Source organism: Globicephala melas, chromosome 17 (assembly GCF_963455315.2).
Source record: "Globicephala melas chromosome 17, mGloMel1.2, whole genome shotgun sequence".
NCBI classification, from domain to species: domain Eukaryota; kingdom Metazoa; phylum Chordata; class Mammalia; order Artiodactyla; family Delphinidae; genus Globicephala; species Globicephala melas.
The window spans coordinates 16,999,335-17,017,518 of record NC_083330.1 but is presented as its reverse complement, the minus strand read 5'-3'; the positions used below and the strand labels follow the sequence as shown (position 1 = coordinate 17,017,518).

The 18,184-nt window shown below is 38.8% G+C and overlaps 1 protein-coding gene across 6 annotated transcripts in view; it reads right to left on the bottom strand.

Moving 5' to 3' along the window:
• The window catches only part of TERF1 (telomeric repeat binding factor 1), a 38,576-nt gene that overhangs the window by 7,370 nt on the left and 13,022 nt on the right, over window positions 1-18,184 (bottom strand). For 3 of the 6 annotated variants that reach the window (XM_070043971.1, XM_030859572.3, XM_030859570.3), the window contains 4 exons: window positions 14,265-14,414; window positions 13,402-13,514; window positions 10,257-10,316; window positions 8,472-8,563 (listed from right to left, as the gene is read on the bottom strand). In XM_070043971.1, the coding sequence (XP_069900072.1) occupies window positions 8,472-8,563; window positions 10,257-10,316; window positions 13,402-13,514; window positions 14,265-14,414 (415 nt within the window). The remainder of the gene's footprint in view (window positions 1-8,471; window positions 8,564-10,256; window positions 10,317-13,401; window positions 13,515-14,264; window positions 14,415-18,184) is intronic. The other 3 variants (XM_070043972.1, XM_060287060.2, XM_030859571.3) reach the window with 1 other exon arrangement.

The window sequence follows — 18,184 nt, the reverse complement described above, 5'->3', positions numbered from 1 at the left end:
TCTCGTCAATAAGTGCTGCTGGGAAAACTGGACAGCTACATGTAAAAGAATGAAATTAGAACACTCCCTAACACCATACACAAAAATAAACCCAAAATGGATTAGAGACCTAAAGGTAAGACCGGACACTATAAAACTCTTAGAGAAAAACACAGGAAGAACACTCTTTGACATAAATCACAGCAAGATCTTTTTTGATCCACTTCCTAGAGTAATGGAAATAAAAACAAAAATAAACAAATGGGACCTAATGAAACTTAAAAGCTTTTGCAAAGCAAACTACAAACAAGACAAAAAGACAACCCTCAGAATGGGAGAAAATATTTGCAAACGAATCAACGGACAGAGGATTAATCCCCCAAATATATAAACAGCTCATGCAGCACAATATTAAAAAAACAACCCAATCAAAAAATGGGCAGGGCTTCCCTGGTGGCGCAGTGGTTGAGAGTCCGCCTGCCGATGCAGGGGACACGGGTTCATGCCCCAGTCCGGGAAGATCCCACATGCCGCGGAGCGGCTGGGCCCGTGAGCCATGGCCGCTGAGCCTGCACATCTGGAGCCTGTGCTCCACAATGGGAGAGGCCCCAACAGTGAGAGGCCCGCGTACCGCAGGAAAAAGAAAAAAAAAAAAAGGGCAGAGAGAATGGACTTGAGGACACGGGGAGGGGAAGGGTAAGCTGGGATGACGTGAGAGAGTGGCATGGACTTATGAATGTTACCAAATGTAAAATACATAGCTACTGGGAAGCAGCCGCATAGCACAGGGAGATCAGCTCGGTGCTTTGTGACCACCACCTAGAGGGGTGGGATAGGGAGGGTGGGAGGAAGACGCAAGAGGGAGGAGATATGGGGATATATGTATAGCTGATTCATTTTGTTATAAAGCAGAAACTAACACAACACACCATTGTGAAGCAATTATACTCCAATAAAGATGTTAAAAAAATTAAATTAATTAACATAAAAAAGATGTACAATATTGTAAACCTTGACAATGTAAAAGTAGGGTATAGAGGACAGCAGTGAGAAGGCAGAAAACGTGGGTAGAAGAAAAGTGAGGTGAAGGAGTGGTAATTTCCTCCTTTCACATTATAGGGAGTCAGGAGGTATTATCTAAAATCAAATAAAATATAGCAGTATATTATTTCGAGTTATAAAGGCAACCAATAGTAGATTTAAAACTAATAAAACTCTGGAAGTGAGTATTAAAGTTCCTAGTTTAAGAGCAATTGTTGAAAGAAATGCAAATACAAACATATTATTTAGAATTTATATTAGTACCAACCAGAAGTAAAAAATAAACTTTTAAAACAGTTATATCTGCTATAATAGGGCAACACAAGGTATCCTTGCGGTGATGCAACTACTTCATATCTTGGTTGAATCAATGTCAATACACTACTTGTGATACTGTACTACAGAATTGCAAGGTGTTGCCCAGTTATATTCTTAATTCTACCAAAGATTCTACCAAGTTAATATATTTACTTTCTTTTTCCCCTTTCCTGAGGTATGAGTGACAAATAAAATTGTAAGATGTTTAAAGTGTAAAAGAAAAAAAAGGGCAGAAGACCCAAACAGACATTTCTCCAAAAAAGACATACAGATGGCCAAGAAGCACATGAAAAGATGCTCAATATCACTAATTCTTAGAGAAATGCAAATCAAAACTACAATGAGGTATCACATCACACCAGTTAGAATGGGCATCATCAGAAGAAAATCTACAAACAGCAAATGCTAGAGAGGGTATGGAGAAAAGGAAACCCTCTTGTACTGTCGGTGGGAATGTAAACTGATACAGCCACTATGGAGAACAGTATGGAGGTTCCTTAAAAAACTAAAAACAGAATTACCATATGACCCAGCAATCCCACTACTGGGCATATATCCAGAGAAAACCGTAATTCAAAAAAACACATGCACCCCAATGTTCACTGCAGCACTATTTACAATAGCCAGGTCATAGAAGCAACTTAAATGCCCATCGACAGACAAATGGATAAAGAAGATGTGGTACATATATACAATGGAATATTACTCAGCCATAAAAAGGAACGAAATATTACTCAGCCATAAAAAGAAACGTCATTTGTAGAGACGTTGATGGATCTAGAGACAGTCATACGGAGTGAAGTAAGTCAGAAAGAGAAAAACAAATAGCGTATATTAACGCATATATGTGGAACCTAGAAAAATGGTACAGATGCCCCAGTTTGCAGGGCAGAAATTGAGACACAGATGTAGAGAACAAACATAGGGACACCAAGGGGGGAGAGTGGGGCAGGGGGTGGTGGGATGAATTGGGAGATAGGGATTGACATATATACACTAACATGTATAAAATAGATAACTAATAAGAAAAAACATATGTGTTTAACTAAACTGAAGTATAATTCTGACAAACTTTTTGATAGCAGCAGTAATTAGGTTCTGTAATAGGTCAGCTTAAATATAATTCCCAAGATCCTTAGTTAACTTTAAAATCTAGTATAAACGGTAAGTATAATTTTGGATATCTGGGTAATGTCTAAGTAAGACAGGATGCTCAAACATAGGTCATGAGGTATAGTCTGTATCTAGCTTTGCTGCTGCTTCTTTTTTTTTTTTTTTTTTTTTTTTTGCGGTATGCGGGCCTCTCACTGTTGTGGCCTCTCCCGCCGCGGAGCACAGGCTCCGGACGCGCAGGCTCAGCGGCCATGGCTCACGGGCCCAGCCCCTCCGCGGCATGTGGGATCTTCCCGAACCAAGGCACGAACCCATGTCCCCTGCATCGGCAGGCAGACTCTCAACCACTGCACCACCAGGGAAGCCCTATTGATTCTTTTATGCCTTTAAACGTCATCTCACCTCCTAGTGCCTGCCTTTTCATTATCTGTTTAAAAAAGGAATAATATTTACCTTATACAATTGTAATTTCTTAATATAATGTTTAAGGAGTATTTGACACAGTGTAAGAAGTAAACCCTTCCCTCTTTCCCTCTTATTCACAGTTTAGTAAGACAAGAAATAAATGTATATGCAACTCAAAAGAAACAGAATGGTAATTATTGAAAGAAAATTGTGTGTACAGTTGACCCTTGAATAACATGGGTTTGAATTATATGGGCCCACTTATACATGGATTTTTTTTCAATAAACATAGTACCTGTATTTTCATTTTACAGATCTTTAAGTGTGGGGAAGAGTTTGTGTTCGATTAGCGATCACAATATGTGGAATCAAAAGAACTAGGGTTTGAGTTCTGATTCTGCTAACTGTTTTAGCTTCCTGCCCTCAGGTGAATCACTTATCAATTCTTTCGTTTTTGAGGCAGAGATAGCAGGATGCATTGACTGCACAGGAGTCGGTGCCCCGATCCCCATGTTGTTTAAGGGTCAACTGTATAGAAAACCTAAAAGAATATACACATAGAATTAAAAAGGGTTTAGCAAGATGGTTGCATATGAGATCAATAAACAAAACTCAACAGTGTTTCTGTACATTAGCAACAGTTTAAATATTTAACTAAAATAGTCAAAAGAGAATATTTACAATAGTAATAAAATATTTAACATTCTTAGGGATAAATCCAGCAAATGCAGTCAAGATCTGTATGTAGTAAATTATAAGCTTTACTATATATATGCGTGTGTGCATGCACATATACAAGTTATAAGAATATATATACGTAAGACAATCTAAATAAAGAAATATGCTTTTTGCTCATGTAGAGGAAGACAATATAATTGTGTCAGCTGTCTCCAAAATTGTCTACTAGGACTTCCCCAGTGGCGCAGTGGTTAAGAATCCGCCTGCCAATGCAGGTGACAGGGGTTTGAGCCCTGGTGCTGCAGAACAACTAAGCCCACGCGCCACAACTACTGAGCCTGCACTCTAGAGCCCACGAGCCACAACTACTGAGCCTGCATGCTGCAACTACTGAAGCCTGCGAACCTAGAGCCCACGCTCCGCAACAAGAGAAGCCACCACAGTGAGAAGCCTGCGCACCGCAACGAAGAGTAGCCCCTGCTCGCCGCAACCAGAGAAAGCCTGTGCACGACAACGAAGACCCAACACAGCCAAAAATAAAATTAATTAATTTAAAAAAACAAAAAAAGAAAACTGTCTACTATTACAATGTAATTTTAAATCAAAATTTCAACAGGGTTCTTTGTAGAATTTAACAAGGTTATTCTAAAATTATGTATTAGGAGAGTTAGTCCATCATGGGCCCTGAGCATCCCTTCAGTTCTTGCTGAATGTACAAGGCTTACTCATTCCCTGATACTAAACAGTTTCTACAGTTAGTCAGGAACCTAAATAGGTCAAGGGAACCACGGTCTGACCACCATGTAACTAACTCTCTCCTGGGGAAGGCAACTGGATTATTTGCTACGTTTTGCTTGCTCCTTACTCAAAACGTGCCCTTGGCCCCAGGTTCCTCCTTGCAGTACAACCTACTGCCTGCAGAGCATCTACCTGGGCCCACTGCACTGTCTTTGGGACCTGGCGAGGGGAACCAGCACAACTACGCTGATGCCATATGCTGTTGCTATCTGTTGTGCTGTAATAAACCGTCTTGTTCTGACGCAAGTCTTGTTGTCTACTTTTGGCACCTATGGAGTGGTAGCAGCTTCACTGCTTGCAATCTTCTATAAAGTGGTTTTCTTCCCCCTGACAATATGGAAGACCAAAACACCAAGAATACTCAAGATACTCCTAAAGAATAACAGAAAGATGAAGGAAATTGCCCTATCACACACTGAGTTATTACTAAACTACAGTAATTGAGACAATATGGTATCAGTGCAGGAACAGATCATATGTGCTGGTGAGGTTAATGGAAACCACACCAGTTATTTTGAACAGAGATTTTCATATTGGGAACTGTTCTAACAGGTGCTAGAGGACCAAAAAGGCAAAAATAAATTAACGGAGATTAATAATTAAGAGAAATTCATATATAGGTGGAGATTTCAATACTTCTCTCTCAGTAATTAGTGAACAAGAAGACAAAAAATAAGCATGCATACAGAACACCTGAGAAGCACTATGAATCAATTTGACCTAATCGACATTTTATAACACTCCACTCAACAATAGCAAAATTCACATTCTTCTTAAATGCACATCAACAGTCACCAAGACAGACCATATTCTGGGCCATAAAGCAAATCTTAAATTAAAAAAGAAAAAGAAAGAAATCCTCAAAGCATATTCTCAGGTCGGAACCGAATTAACTGGAAATCATTAACAGACAGGTATCTAGAATATCCTAAAATTTTTGGAAATTGTTTAAACAAAGAGCTGCTTCTTCTTTTTTTAAAAAATAAATTTATTTATTTATTTTTATTTTTGGCTGCGTTGCATCTTTGTTGCTGCACGCGGGCTTTTCTCTAGCTGCGGCGAGAGGGGGCTACTCTTCGTCGCAGTGCACGGGCTTCTCATTAGGTGGCTTCTCTTGTTGCAGAGCACGGGCTCTAGGAGCGCGGGCTTCAGTGGTTGTGGCACTAGGCTCAGTAGTTGTGGCTCGTGGGCTCTAAAGTGCAGGCTCAGTAGTTGTGGCGCACAGGCTTAGTTACTCCGCGGCATGTGGCATCTCCCCAGACCAGGGCTCGAACCTGTGTCCCCTGCATTGGCAGGCGGATTCTTAACCACTGTGCCACCAGGGAAGCCCAAATGAAGAACTTCTTAATAGCCCAGAAGATCAAAGAAAAAAGTCTCAAGGGAAATAAAAAAATATATTTTGATGAAAATGAAAATATAACATATAAAAATTTGTGGGATGCAACTAAGGCAGTAATTAAAGGAAAATTTATAGCATTAAATGCACATATTAGAAAAACTTGGGCAACTATGAAGAAAAAGCAACTCATATACAAAGGGGGAAAAAGTCAGGTTGATGTCAGATTGTCCACAGCAGCGCTCATAAAGTCAGAAAATAATGGAGCAAAATCTGCAAAGTTGTAAGGAAAAGTATTTCCAAAGAATACTACATTTAGCCAAAATTTTTGTGCTAATTTCACCCATTACAGCTGAAATCAATCAGTAGTCTAAAGTTGAAATTTAGTTATAGAGGCAAACTGACCCAACCTATCAAAGCAATTCATATTATTTATTCTTCATTTTGGAGGAATCATATGGCTTACTGATATATTTCTTATGAAACAGCATTTATGTGAAGTTCATTGAATCCTTCAGTTTCACCTTCAAAAAGTTAAATGTAAATATATTTTAAGTACATATGCAACCTCATCACATTTTTATAAATTTTTATTTGCTTTGATTCTATCTATTCTTCCATTGAGGCAGTCTATCTATCTCAGTATTTAAGGACATGGGCTCTGAAGTCAGAAATGTCTGATTTCAAATTCTGGCTCTGTTTCTGTTCATGACCTGTGTGACCAAGGGCTTTTTACACTTAACCTCTTTTTGTCTCAGCTTCCTCATCTGTAAAATGGGAGTGATTAAAAAAAAAAAAAGTACTGATCCAGATTGTTTTGAGGATTGAGGTTATAGATAAAAAGCTTTTAACTCAAATATTAATCATTTCACTGAATGCTGGTTAGACTTTTCTGCATAGAAAGCATTTAAGTGATTTTTTTTCAATTTTTCTGAATTACTTGATTTTTTAAAAGTACATAGCAATTTTACAAAACTGAAAAAAAATGGTTTTTAAAAGATGTCTAAAAAATTTTTTTTAAATGTTTAGCATGAACGAAATAAATATCCTCTATTAGGAAAAAGAGGATACCTAGGTAACATTTAAGCAACTTGGACTTTTTTGAAAGGTATATGTATATATTACTAACATCTAACAGAAAGTCAAGAAATGTACTAAAACTCACAGGATCTTCTAGGTTCAGTATCCATAGTCACTGTCAAGCCACTCTACGATGTGATTATGGTCTTCATTGGTTCAATTACTGATCAGCTAGAGTGTAAAAAAGTGTATGCTTCCATTTCTTTGAACTTTTTATTATGAAATTAAAAGTCCAGGAAAATCCCCAAATTATTTTACTCTAGAATTATGATTCCTAGTCATTTTGCAGCTAGGAACTCCACCAACATGAAGCAAATATTTCTTTGAGTTTAACTTTACCATCTTTAAAGTGAGGACGATGATAATATCTACAGATGTAAATGTTTTAGAGCTGTAATTTACAAATACTAGCTAACAGTGGCCCTATCATCAGCCATCAGCTAAGAATAAATTTATTCAATTAATATTTACTTCAGGCATACTATGTACCTGGAATCAAGTTGGTACACCTATTATTTTTATACTGATCAGTAAGTATTTAGATTTGGATCAATAAAGTTTAAAAATCCTTGCATTAGAACATAGTACGGGTTCAATAAACATTTTTTGAATGAATATATACCAAGGAGGAACTTACAATTATATTACCATCGAAAATAATTACAGACTGCTTTTAAGATTTTTTTTTTTGGTTATTGTTGCTTGTTTTTTAAATCTAGCAATGCCTTTTATAAGGATAATAAATTCTAAATGCAATGAGGAATAAATTCTAAATGCAATCTGCAATGCCAGAGTCTATACATAGTCAATCCTCATTATATTCATGGATTCTGGTATTTGAAAATTCACCTACCTGCTGAAAGTTGTAACAAAAATCAAAACTTGCAGTGCTTTTGTGGACACCGGTGGACATGCACAGAGTGGCAAAATATTTGAGTTCATGTTCCCAGCTGAGGTTAAACAAGGTGAAGCTCTGCTTTCTTATTTTAGCTTCCAGGCTAGAAATAATTGTTCTTTTTACGGTCTATTTAGTGCCATATTTTTGTGCTGTTTTGGGGGTAATTCTGCTGTTAAAATTTTCCCCAAGTGTATTGTGGAAGTGCTGTCTAGTGTTCTTGAGTGCAAGAAGGCTATGTATGATGTTCCTTACAGAGAAAAATATGTGGTTAGGTAAGCTTCATTCAGGCGTGAGTTACAGTGCTGTTGGCCTGGGTTCAATGTTAATGAATCAACAATGTATATTAAATAAGGTTTCTTTAAACAGAAACAGGGACTTCCGTGGCGGTCCAGTGGTTAAGACTCCGTGCTTCCACTGTGGGGGGCACGGGTTCCATTCCTGGTCGGGGAACTAAGATCCCGCATGCCACATGGTGCGGCCTAAATAAATAAACAGAAACACATAAAACAAGGTTATGTATTGAATAGTTGACCAAAATGTTGTAACCACAGGCTCAAAAGAACCTAACCCTGTATTCCCCTGTAATCATTCAGTATTCACTAAGTGTTCACAATGACCTTATAGAACATTACCGTAAATAACAGGAACCAACTGTAACTTTCTAAATTAAGCACCACCTCTAATTATCTCTTTGAAGTCATGACATTTAATCCCTTCGTGCTTTAGTTTTCTGATGTGTGTTTGTGTGTTGTGGGGTGTGGTCAAGGGCTGGATCGCTTTCAAGTATCGATTCTCCACTCTGAAAACTGTAATAAATGTACTTACTTTGAAGAGTTTCCGCTCTTTCCTCTTTCTTATCAACATCTTGTTGTCGGTTTCCATGTTTCAACTTAGATAAGAAGAGATTTTTGTGAGACCTAAATGAAACACAAAAGCTTGTGACTTGTTCTGCAAAGACTAGAAAAGCTATAGAAAAAGGTAGATGATTTGTCTCAATCTCTATCCAGGACCTGCTTCTACTTTGGTCTGTTTCCCTTTGGTGCTCTCCTTGCACTAATGCCCCATCTTTTTTTTTTTTTTTTTTTTTTTTTTTGCGGTACACGGGCCTCTCACTGCCGTGGCCTCTACCGTCGCGGAGCACAGGCTCTGGACGCGCAGGCCCAGCGGCCATGGCCCAGCCGCTCCGCTGCACATGGGATCCTCCCGGACCGGGGCACGAACCCGCGTTCCCTGCATCGGCAGATGGACTCAACCACTGCGCCACCAGGGAAGCCCTAATGCCCCATCTTAATCTTTAGCCTCTTAAGATTTTTCTTCTTCAGACTTCCCTCTCTCCCATTTATTTTCTCCATCTCATCTACTCAGAAATCAAGATTCTTTTGGCATTCCAGTTAGAGAAATTCCAAAATTCCATTATACATGATGGTAGTTATCACTTATCTTCATAGATTCCAGAAAGGGCTTTCCGGAAAGGTAAGACTGTTTGGAAATACAGGATGTGACAGAATTTTTTGACAACCTGCAATGTTCGTATTATTCAAACTTACAAAGGAACAGACTAAAATGGAAAAAAAAAGTTCAACTGAGCTTAGGCAGCTATTTTATCACCACCTAAAATCTACACTTTGACCCCTGTAAGTGCTCTATGCAACCTACTAATGCTTTCCCGCCGTCCCCAAACTTTCTATTGTGCTCTCTGGAATGCCAGTCTCAACTTCGTCGTCTGTCTAAGTCTAGCTCTCCCCGGGAACAATATTTCTCTCCTTTGTGGCCTCCTTAAGTAGAGATTAGCTTCATCTTCCGCAAACCACAGGCTCCGAGAGGTGGGTCTTTATACTTTCCATTTCCTAATGGATGCCACCTTCAGGATCCTGCTTCCACAGAAATCTTAGCCTTTGAGGATTCATGCCACTGAGGTGTATTGCTATCTACCATGCTCCATAATCTTTCACTATCCTTCCAAGCACCTCCCATGATTCGCAGATCTTTCTCTATCCCCGAGTGCCGCCATATCCATGAATTATTTCCGTGTTTCCATGGATAACCCAGATAACAAACTGGCCCCTCAACTCCTCATCTCCAGTGACCTCCTCCACACCAAGTCAGCCACCCCCGCCCCACGGTTCCACTTAGCATCCCAACTGCTCTACACTATGAAATCATTCATGTGGACGTTCTGCTCTCTGAACACGTTACATTGTCTGTTACAGCATTCTAATGATTAGACAGCTTTTTAAGTAATTGCATAAAATCGCAATTTGGGGCATTCCTCAGAAATGTAAGCTCCATCCCCTTCCTGCCCCAGCATCACACCCTTGTTTCTGACAGAATAAGAGTTTACTAATTATTTGCTTTAAGTTCAGGTACTCCCTCCACATGCACTCCTTGTAGAAATAATGTGAAACAACCCAGGATCCCAAAACGCAGGTCTCCATAGTTTGGCTTTTCAAGACCCATCAGGGTCTTAAATATCTGTGGAGGTTAAGTAGGACCCTGCGATAATTCTTCAAACCATACCATTTGCGTGGCAGCTATTATAACCTACCTAGGTTTGCATGAATTGTTTCAAAGATTTTAAACACAGAGAAGAAAAATGTCAATTTACTTCACCTCAATAAGGATACTGTATCCCCTGAGGATTCAGTTACCGCAGACTGTTTGTCACTAACACTTTAAAAGAAGAAAACATTTGTAAGAATGTAAACAAGAGAAACTTTTCATCAGGATTGTACTTTCCACATAATCAAGCCATTTTTCAACTTATAAAACGTATCTCTGGTAAGAAACTCTGGTAAAATTAAGACCTTTACAGTCTATTACAACATGGATAATTTTTGCCCAGATGTGCTTACCAGAGACATTAAATCAATGTCTTCCCCAAACATAAGTTCAGCAGAATTGAGCTGTAACTGAGCATTCACAATGTCACTCTTTCAAAAACTCTCTCATGGATCTTTATTTCTATGAATTCAAGTTTAATTTCTTATCCTCCCCAGCAGTCTCCAACCAGCCTTTTTAATAAAATTCCTCCCCTCTGCTACAGTTAAAATTAGCTCCGACAAACACAGCAGGACCATCTACAGCTCGATGCCTTCACTGGAACTCTTCCTCTCTCCTGAAATGACATTTCTTCTTCCATCCACCTGTAAAAACCTTAACCATCCTTCAAGGTCCGGCTCCATGTTCACACTTTCTTGAAGCTGTCCGTCAAACTCCTTCAGCATTTAAGTCTATCTTTAAACTTAAACAACAAATTATGTAATGTCTGCTACTGTTTCTGTTTCAAGTCTGTAATTCTTATTGCCTCAAATAGTTTATAAGCTTTACCAGAACAAAATATTTTATCTAGTATTGACAGCACGAGGGTTTCATCTTTCCCGGCATTTGTCGGACCTTGAAATCACACTTCTGTTTCTATCCTTGCTTCACTTACGTCTTATTCATTCTTGCCTTGAAACTGGTGAATTTGACTCCCAGGATGGTTTTGATATTTGCTTGATTCTTATCTTTACCATGTCTCTACTTTTTGGTTTTTCTCCCTGTGTCTAGTGCACTACAAGATGTAATGCATGCCTGGTAATGAACTAGGCACCAAGGATTCAAAGCTATTTAAGAACCTCCAAAAAACTCTCCATCTAGTGAGATAGACAGGTAAACAGATACGTTATTCTCGAAGATAAGTCCTCCTATAGAGGTATGACTTGGTGCTGTGGGAGCACACAAGTGACAACTCTGCTCAGAGCTCAACAAGACTTCTTATAGGTGAACTTTGAGCTAGAACTTGAATGGCAAATAAGAGCTTACCTTGAAGAGAAAGAAGGAAATCCAAAATTGAAGCAAGAGTCAAGGCATGAAAGAACTTGTAATATTTGAAGATCAAGTTGTATAGCTAGAAAGTGCCACGGATGTGGGCAGGGAGGGGCTAATGCTTAGGGACAAGGTGTATATGAGGGAAAAAAAAAAAAACCACCCAGAAAGGGGCTATATACGGCTTTGAAAGCCATGCAATAAAATCTAATTCATCAGGCTTCCCTGGTGGTGCAGTGGTTGAGAGTCCGCCTGCCAATGCAGGGGACACGGGTTCGTGCCCCGGTCCGGGAAGATCCCACAAGCCGCGGAGTGGCTGGGCCCGTGAGCCATGGCCGCTGAGACTGCGCGTCCGGAGCCTGTGCTCCACAACGGGAGAGGCCGCAACAGTGAGAGGCCCGCGTATCGCAAAAAAAAAACAAAAAAAACACAAAAATCTAATTCATCAAGTAGGAAACAGAAAGCCAACAGAGGTTATTAAGCTGGGAAGTGAGTTAAACAGATTTATTTTTATGGGAAGGTAGCCCTGGAAGTCACATCAAGAATGGATTTGTGTGGCACAAAGCTAAGTAATAATCTAGGATATAAATGGTAAGAATGGATTAGAGAGGCATTTCTGATATGGAATTCGTAACACTTGGGGAGACAACCAACTGGATGTGTGAGGTAAAGGAGGAGAGTTAGGGTAGAGAGACAGATGAGAACATCTAGAGCTCTGTCTTACACACTGAACTGTGTTTGTGTCTAGGAGGGCATTTGAAATAAGTGGGTAGTACTACATTAGGAGAATACATAGGAAACATGTTCATTATATGCAAGAATCACGGTAAGTTCTAATCTTACTTTACTTTAAGGCAGTATTACAGTAGGCAGGAAGGCTGGGCCACAGAATGCATTGGGTCTTGGTACTACTAAACTTTGATTTCCTAAACAAAATGAAATAACTGAGCAATAAAAATGAAATCCCTACTTCTCAAAATGGGTCTTAGGAAAAACCCAGTGAGCAATAAGACTGCAATAGAGCCCTTGGGGAGATGAAGCAGTGAGGAACAGATCATGCTCTGATAGGCAGGGACAAAAAGAACTGTAAGACTGAGCTCAGTCCTGAAGTGTGACCAATGCCATGTCCATCCAACTCAGACTCCAATCCCCACCTCTCAATAAGTAGTTAAGATGGGGACTTACAGCGCTTACGTCATGGTCCCAAGAGAAGAGTAATATTACATCCACTGCCAAATACATCCATCCAGAGACCAGAAGGATTTGACTATTTGGCCTTGGTTTAAGGGTGGATGAAGAGGAGGAATGGACCATAGGTTCAGTAGAAAAGATCATTATAATGGTAGAGTTTATCTTCTTCAGTAGGGTTAGTTTCTAAAGCAAAAGGTAAAAGCCAATTCTGTAAAAATTACCCTTGAAAATCCCTAAAGAAGAAATAATTTTAGAAACTGAACTCTTGTCTCTCAACTTGTAGGACTGACACAGGCTTGTTTCCCTCCCGCGCTGGAGCAAATCAGTTTCTGCACTTGCGCACCAGATGAAGCAGTTAGCCTACCCTTAGAGAAGATGAACAATATTTTAACATATTAGAATAACCCTCAGTACAACAATCACATGAGGGCATGTAGGATTTGAGAACTAAGGGGCACAGATGACTCAGGCTTTCAACCTCAACACTGTTCTAGAGTTCATGTTCCCTGAGAATGATAAATGATGTCACTCACACTAGCTACACAGTGCTATTTTCTCTCTACTTTTGCTTAGCATATGTAACAGAATATGCGTAAGCCCTAACTCTACAGCACTCCCAAACATCCAAACGTTAGCCATCAGTAACGCAATATACCTACTACTCGATAATCATTTTTATTAACAATGGTTCGCTAGCATCACTCTTACATAGATATTACATTCATAAGACAAAAAATATACTAATGAATTTACAAACCTTTCTCCTATATCCAAATTAGCTTCCGTTTCCAATTCAATATCATTACTATTAGGTTTATCTTGAGAAGCTGCTGTTCTTGCTCTTTTACTTTCCACTACTTTTGCTGCTGCCTTAAAAAGGGGGTTGCAGGAGACGAAGGGATGCATTAAGACATTTAAAACAAGTAACATTTAATTAAGCCTTCTTGTTCTTTGACAGTCATAACCCAAGTGTCTTGTCACAGGTCAATAAAGGGCAGTGCGTTGTTATTTTCCTCAGTAACTATAATATCACCATCAGCAACCTGCTTGGTTTATAAGAATTATGGAGAAGGGCTTTCCTTGCAAAGGTACTTGATACAGACAATGCTCTCTAGTCAGTGTTAAGATAAAAGTTTACTTTAAAAAAAATTTTTTTAAAGATTCTATCTATTTTAAAATAAAACTATCTCAAATTAATGCTCTCGTATAACATATTAAGTTAAAACTTTTTGAGGCTAACACAGGATAAAGTGTAAAAAGAAAAATTTTAATGATCCTTCTTCAGTCCAATTTGACTTTTCCCAAAAATATGCTAAAAATTTCATTTAAATTTAATTAAACTATTTCTTTTCACTTATTTCTTAATTCGTTTTGATAACTTTCCCCTCAACTTTCTATTTTGAAAAATTTCCCCAACTTTTACTTTGAAAAGTTGTAAAAATACTACAAAGATCACCAATAAACCCTTTAGATCCACTAATTATAACATTTCACCACATTCTTCTACAAAATCACTAAATAAAATTCTGATTAGTTTTGAAGAATTTCTATTTCAAGTATTCTCCTTTATTGTAACAATTACTCTTAAGTCTGTTTAGAATCTCTCTGAAATATGCATACCTTCATTAGAAAGGTTGACGATTTTTCATTTAGCACATAATTCACATAACTCTTAATTTTCTCCATCATGCGGTTGTAGCTGAAGTGTTGAAAAATGGAATGGAATGTATCTTTCTGAGAGATTATCATAAGCAATTTCCTTTTTAAAGGCTAAAGAAAACAGAAGAAACTTACTAGCACATAAAGCACAAATAAAATACTAGAAATTTTGTCATATTATTTAATTGAAAAAAATCACTTTATAAACAAAAACTCAAGAGGTTTTAAAAATGCTCCCGTTTTAAATGCCCACCAATATATTTTTTGACTTAAAAAAATTTAATATTTTACACATATGCAAAAGGATTAAAAAACCTTATGAACCTAAATATCCATTACCAAGTTTAAGAAATAATTATCTGTATGATAGAAGCCTTATTTACTACCATAATCTGATGGCGCCCTCCCCCACCCTGGTCTTCCTCTTCTCAAGGTAACCATTATCCTGAATTTAGAACTTTAGCACATCCACGCATTCCTTTGCACTACATATGTATGCATCCATAAACAATATATATAGCATTGTTTAGCATGGTTTTAACTTTATACCAATGGTGTAAAGCCCTAAATGGTATTTTTGATAAAAGCCCTAAATGGTATTTTTGATCAATGGAATACTGTACAACAGTGAAAGTAACTAGTAATTCTATAAATATCAAATCAACATGGATGTCAGAGAGTTGAGCAAAATATAGAAAGTTTCGGGCTTCCCTTGTGGCGCAGTGGTTGAGAGTTCTCCTGCCGATGCAGGGGACACGGGTTCGTGCCCCGGTCCGGGAAGATCCCACATGCCGCGGAGCGGCTGGGCCCGTGAGCCATGGCCACTGAGCCTGCGCCACCGGAGCCTGTGTTCCGCAACGGGAGAGGCCACAACGGTGAGAGGTCCCCGTACCGCAAAAAAAAAACAAAAACAAAAAAATACATTTAGGGGCTTCCCTGGTGGCACAGTGGTTAAGAATCCGCCTGCCAGTCCAGGGGACACGGGTTCAAACCCTGGTCTGGGAAGATCCCACGTGCCGCGGAGCAACTAAGCCCGTGCGCCACAACTACTGAGCCTGCGCTCCAGAGCCCGCGAGCCACAACAACTGAGCCCGTGTGCCACAACTACTGAAGCCCACACGCCTAGAGTCTGTGATCTGCAACAGGAGAAGCCACCGCAATGAGAAGCCCGCGCACCGTGACAAAGAGGGGCCCCCCCATCGCCGCAACTGGAGAGAGCCTGCGCACAGCAATGAAGACCCAACGCAGTCAAAAATAAATAAATAAATAAATAAAAGTAAATTTTAAAAAATATATACCATTTATTCACCTTTCCCTCCAGCCTGTTGAAAGCATGTAGGCTATTTTCTATTACCACAATGCTATTAAACATTTTCCTACATGTCTTCTTGGGCACAGTACAAGTTTTTCTTAGACAACAGTTCTTTCAATGCTGGTTGCACAATAAAGCTATAAAGCTTTAAAAAAATTCCACTTCTCAAGCTCTATCCCAGAACAATTGTCACAGTACAGCCTAGTTTTCTTTTTTCAGTTTTTATTTTTTTAATAAAGCTTCATGGTTTTAAAAGTATGCAGTGAAAGTAAAAACAGTTACTCTAGGGCATTTATCTAGAAGTGGAATTGCTGGAATGCATGCTTACTGATTTTGTTAAAATGCTCTCCAAAGCTTAAGTACCAATTTACCCTTCTGAGAGGAAGGTATGGCACTTTTATCATTTCTCCACATTTTGAGCCAACTGTTGGTGTGCTAAGACATTTTTAATCATTGCCAATCAGAAGTATAGGAAATGCTATTTCAATATATTACTTGGTATTAACCTGATCACGAATATTATTGAGGTTAACACTTTCTCTCTTAGGCTTACTGGCCATAAAGTTTCCTCTTCTGTGACGTACAAGTAGAGTGGAATTTTCAGTAGTCTCACAGCACTAAGGCAAAAAAGTAAGGGCAGGGAACCCAATAAACATACCAGGCTTCCAGCTGAAATCTCAGGAGGGTTACACCATAGGAACAGGGGCAAATTAGAATAAGCCTTACTAAAGGCTCAGTCCTTCAGTGAATTAAGGTGATTCCCTCTCCCCTAAACCACCATGTGAAAAGGTACTCAACTTCATTAATCATCAAAGAAACAGAAATTAAAACCCAATGCGATAGCACTACATATTTGCCTGAATGACTATAATGAAAACCACATATAAGGTCTGTGAAGCAACTGGAACTCTCCCACACTACTGCAGGAATTGATAATTACTTTGGAAAATTCTGGCAGTATCTACTAAAACTGAGTATGTGCATATCCTACAACTCACCAATTCTATTCCTAAGTATATACCCAATAGAAACACATATATTTTTTCTACAAAAGACATGTAAAGGAATGTAATGGAAAAAATATGGAAATAACTCATATGTCCATCCACAGTAGAATGGATAAATTGTAGTATATTCCTACAGTGGAGCAATGAGAATGAACAAACGATTGTTATAAGCAACACCATGTATCTCTCTTACAAATATAAACTTGCTATATGATTCTGTTATATAAAGTTCAGAAATAAGAAAGACTAATCTTGGATGTTACAAGTCAGGATAGCGGTTACCCTTGAGAAGGTGGTTGGGATAGTGCCTGGAGGGTGCTGGTGATGTTCTGTTTCTTGATCTAGGAGCTCACCACACAAGTGTGTTCCTTTTGTGAAAATACACCTACTTATACACTTATGATACATGTACTCTACTAAAGGTATGCTATTGTTCAATAAAGAGTTCACTAAAAACTGTATAAAACTACACTTCTTTGAATAAGCTTAATTTGCTCTCATAACTTTGTTTTTAATACTGAAAAATTAACTTCTATTGACCTTAACATTACACATACACACAAAAACTAGTGATAACATAAGAAACCTCCAGAAAAATAAGCAAGTTATAATGCATTTCCCTACACCTGCACTGCTCAGTATGGTAGCCACTAGCCACACAAGGCTACTCAGCCCTTGCAAGGCGTAAGCCTGAATTTAGCCTTAAGTATAAAATACACCCTAGATTTCAAAGACTTACTACAGTTGTACCTCGGTATCCACATGGGATTGGCTCCAGGACTCCCCTCAGGTACCAAAATCCAAGGATGCTCAAGTCGCTTATATAAAATGGTGTAGTACTTGCATATAACCTACACATTCCTCACATATACTTTAAATCATATCTAGATAACTTATAATACCTAATACAATGTAAGTGCTATGTAAATAGTTGCCAGTGTGTGACAAATTCAAGTTTTGCTTTTGAAACTTTCTGGAATTTTTTCCCCCTAAATATTTTCAATCTGCAGTTGGTTGAATCCCCAGATATGGAACCCAGGATACAGAGGGCTGATTGTACAAAAAAGGGAGTGCAAAATATCTCACCAATACTTTTTACATTGATTGTTAAAAAGAATAATGTTTTTGGATATACTGGGTTAAATAAAGTGTTACTAAAATTAGTTTTACTTGTTTCTTTTTACTTTTTTAATGTGGCTACTAGAAATTTTTTTTTTTTTTTTTTTTGCGGTACACGGGCCTTTCACTGCTGTGGCCTCTCCCGTTGCGGAGCACAGGCTCCGGACGCGCAGGCTCAGCAGCCATGGCTCACGGACCCAGCCGCTCCGCGGCATGTGGGATCTTCCCGGACCGGGGCACGAACCCGTGTCCCCTGCATCGGCAGGCGGACTCTCAACCACTGCGCCACCAGGGAAGCCAGGCTACTAGAAAGTTTAAAATCACACACGGGACTGGCATTATATTTCTGTTGGACTCTACTGTTTAAAAGAGAAAACGTTTCTTTTCTCCTCCAATGTTCTTTCAATTTTCCTTATTCCATATAAACGGCTCCAAACTTCTGA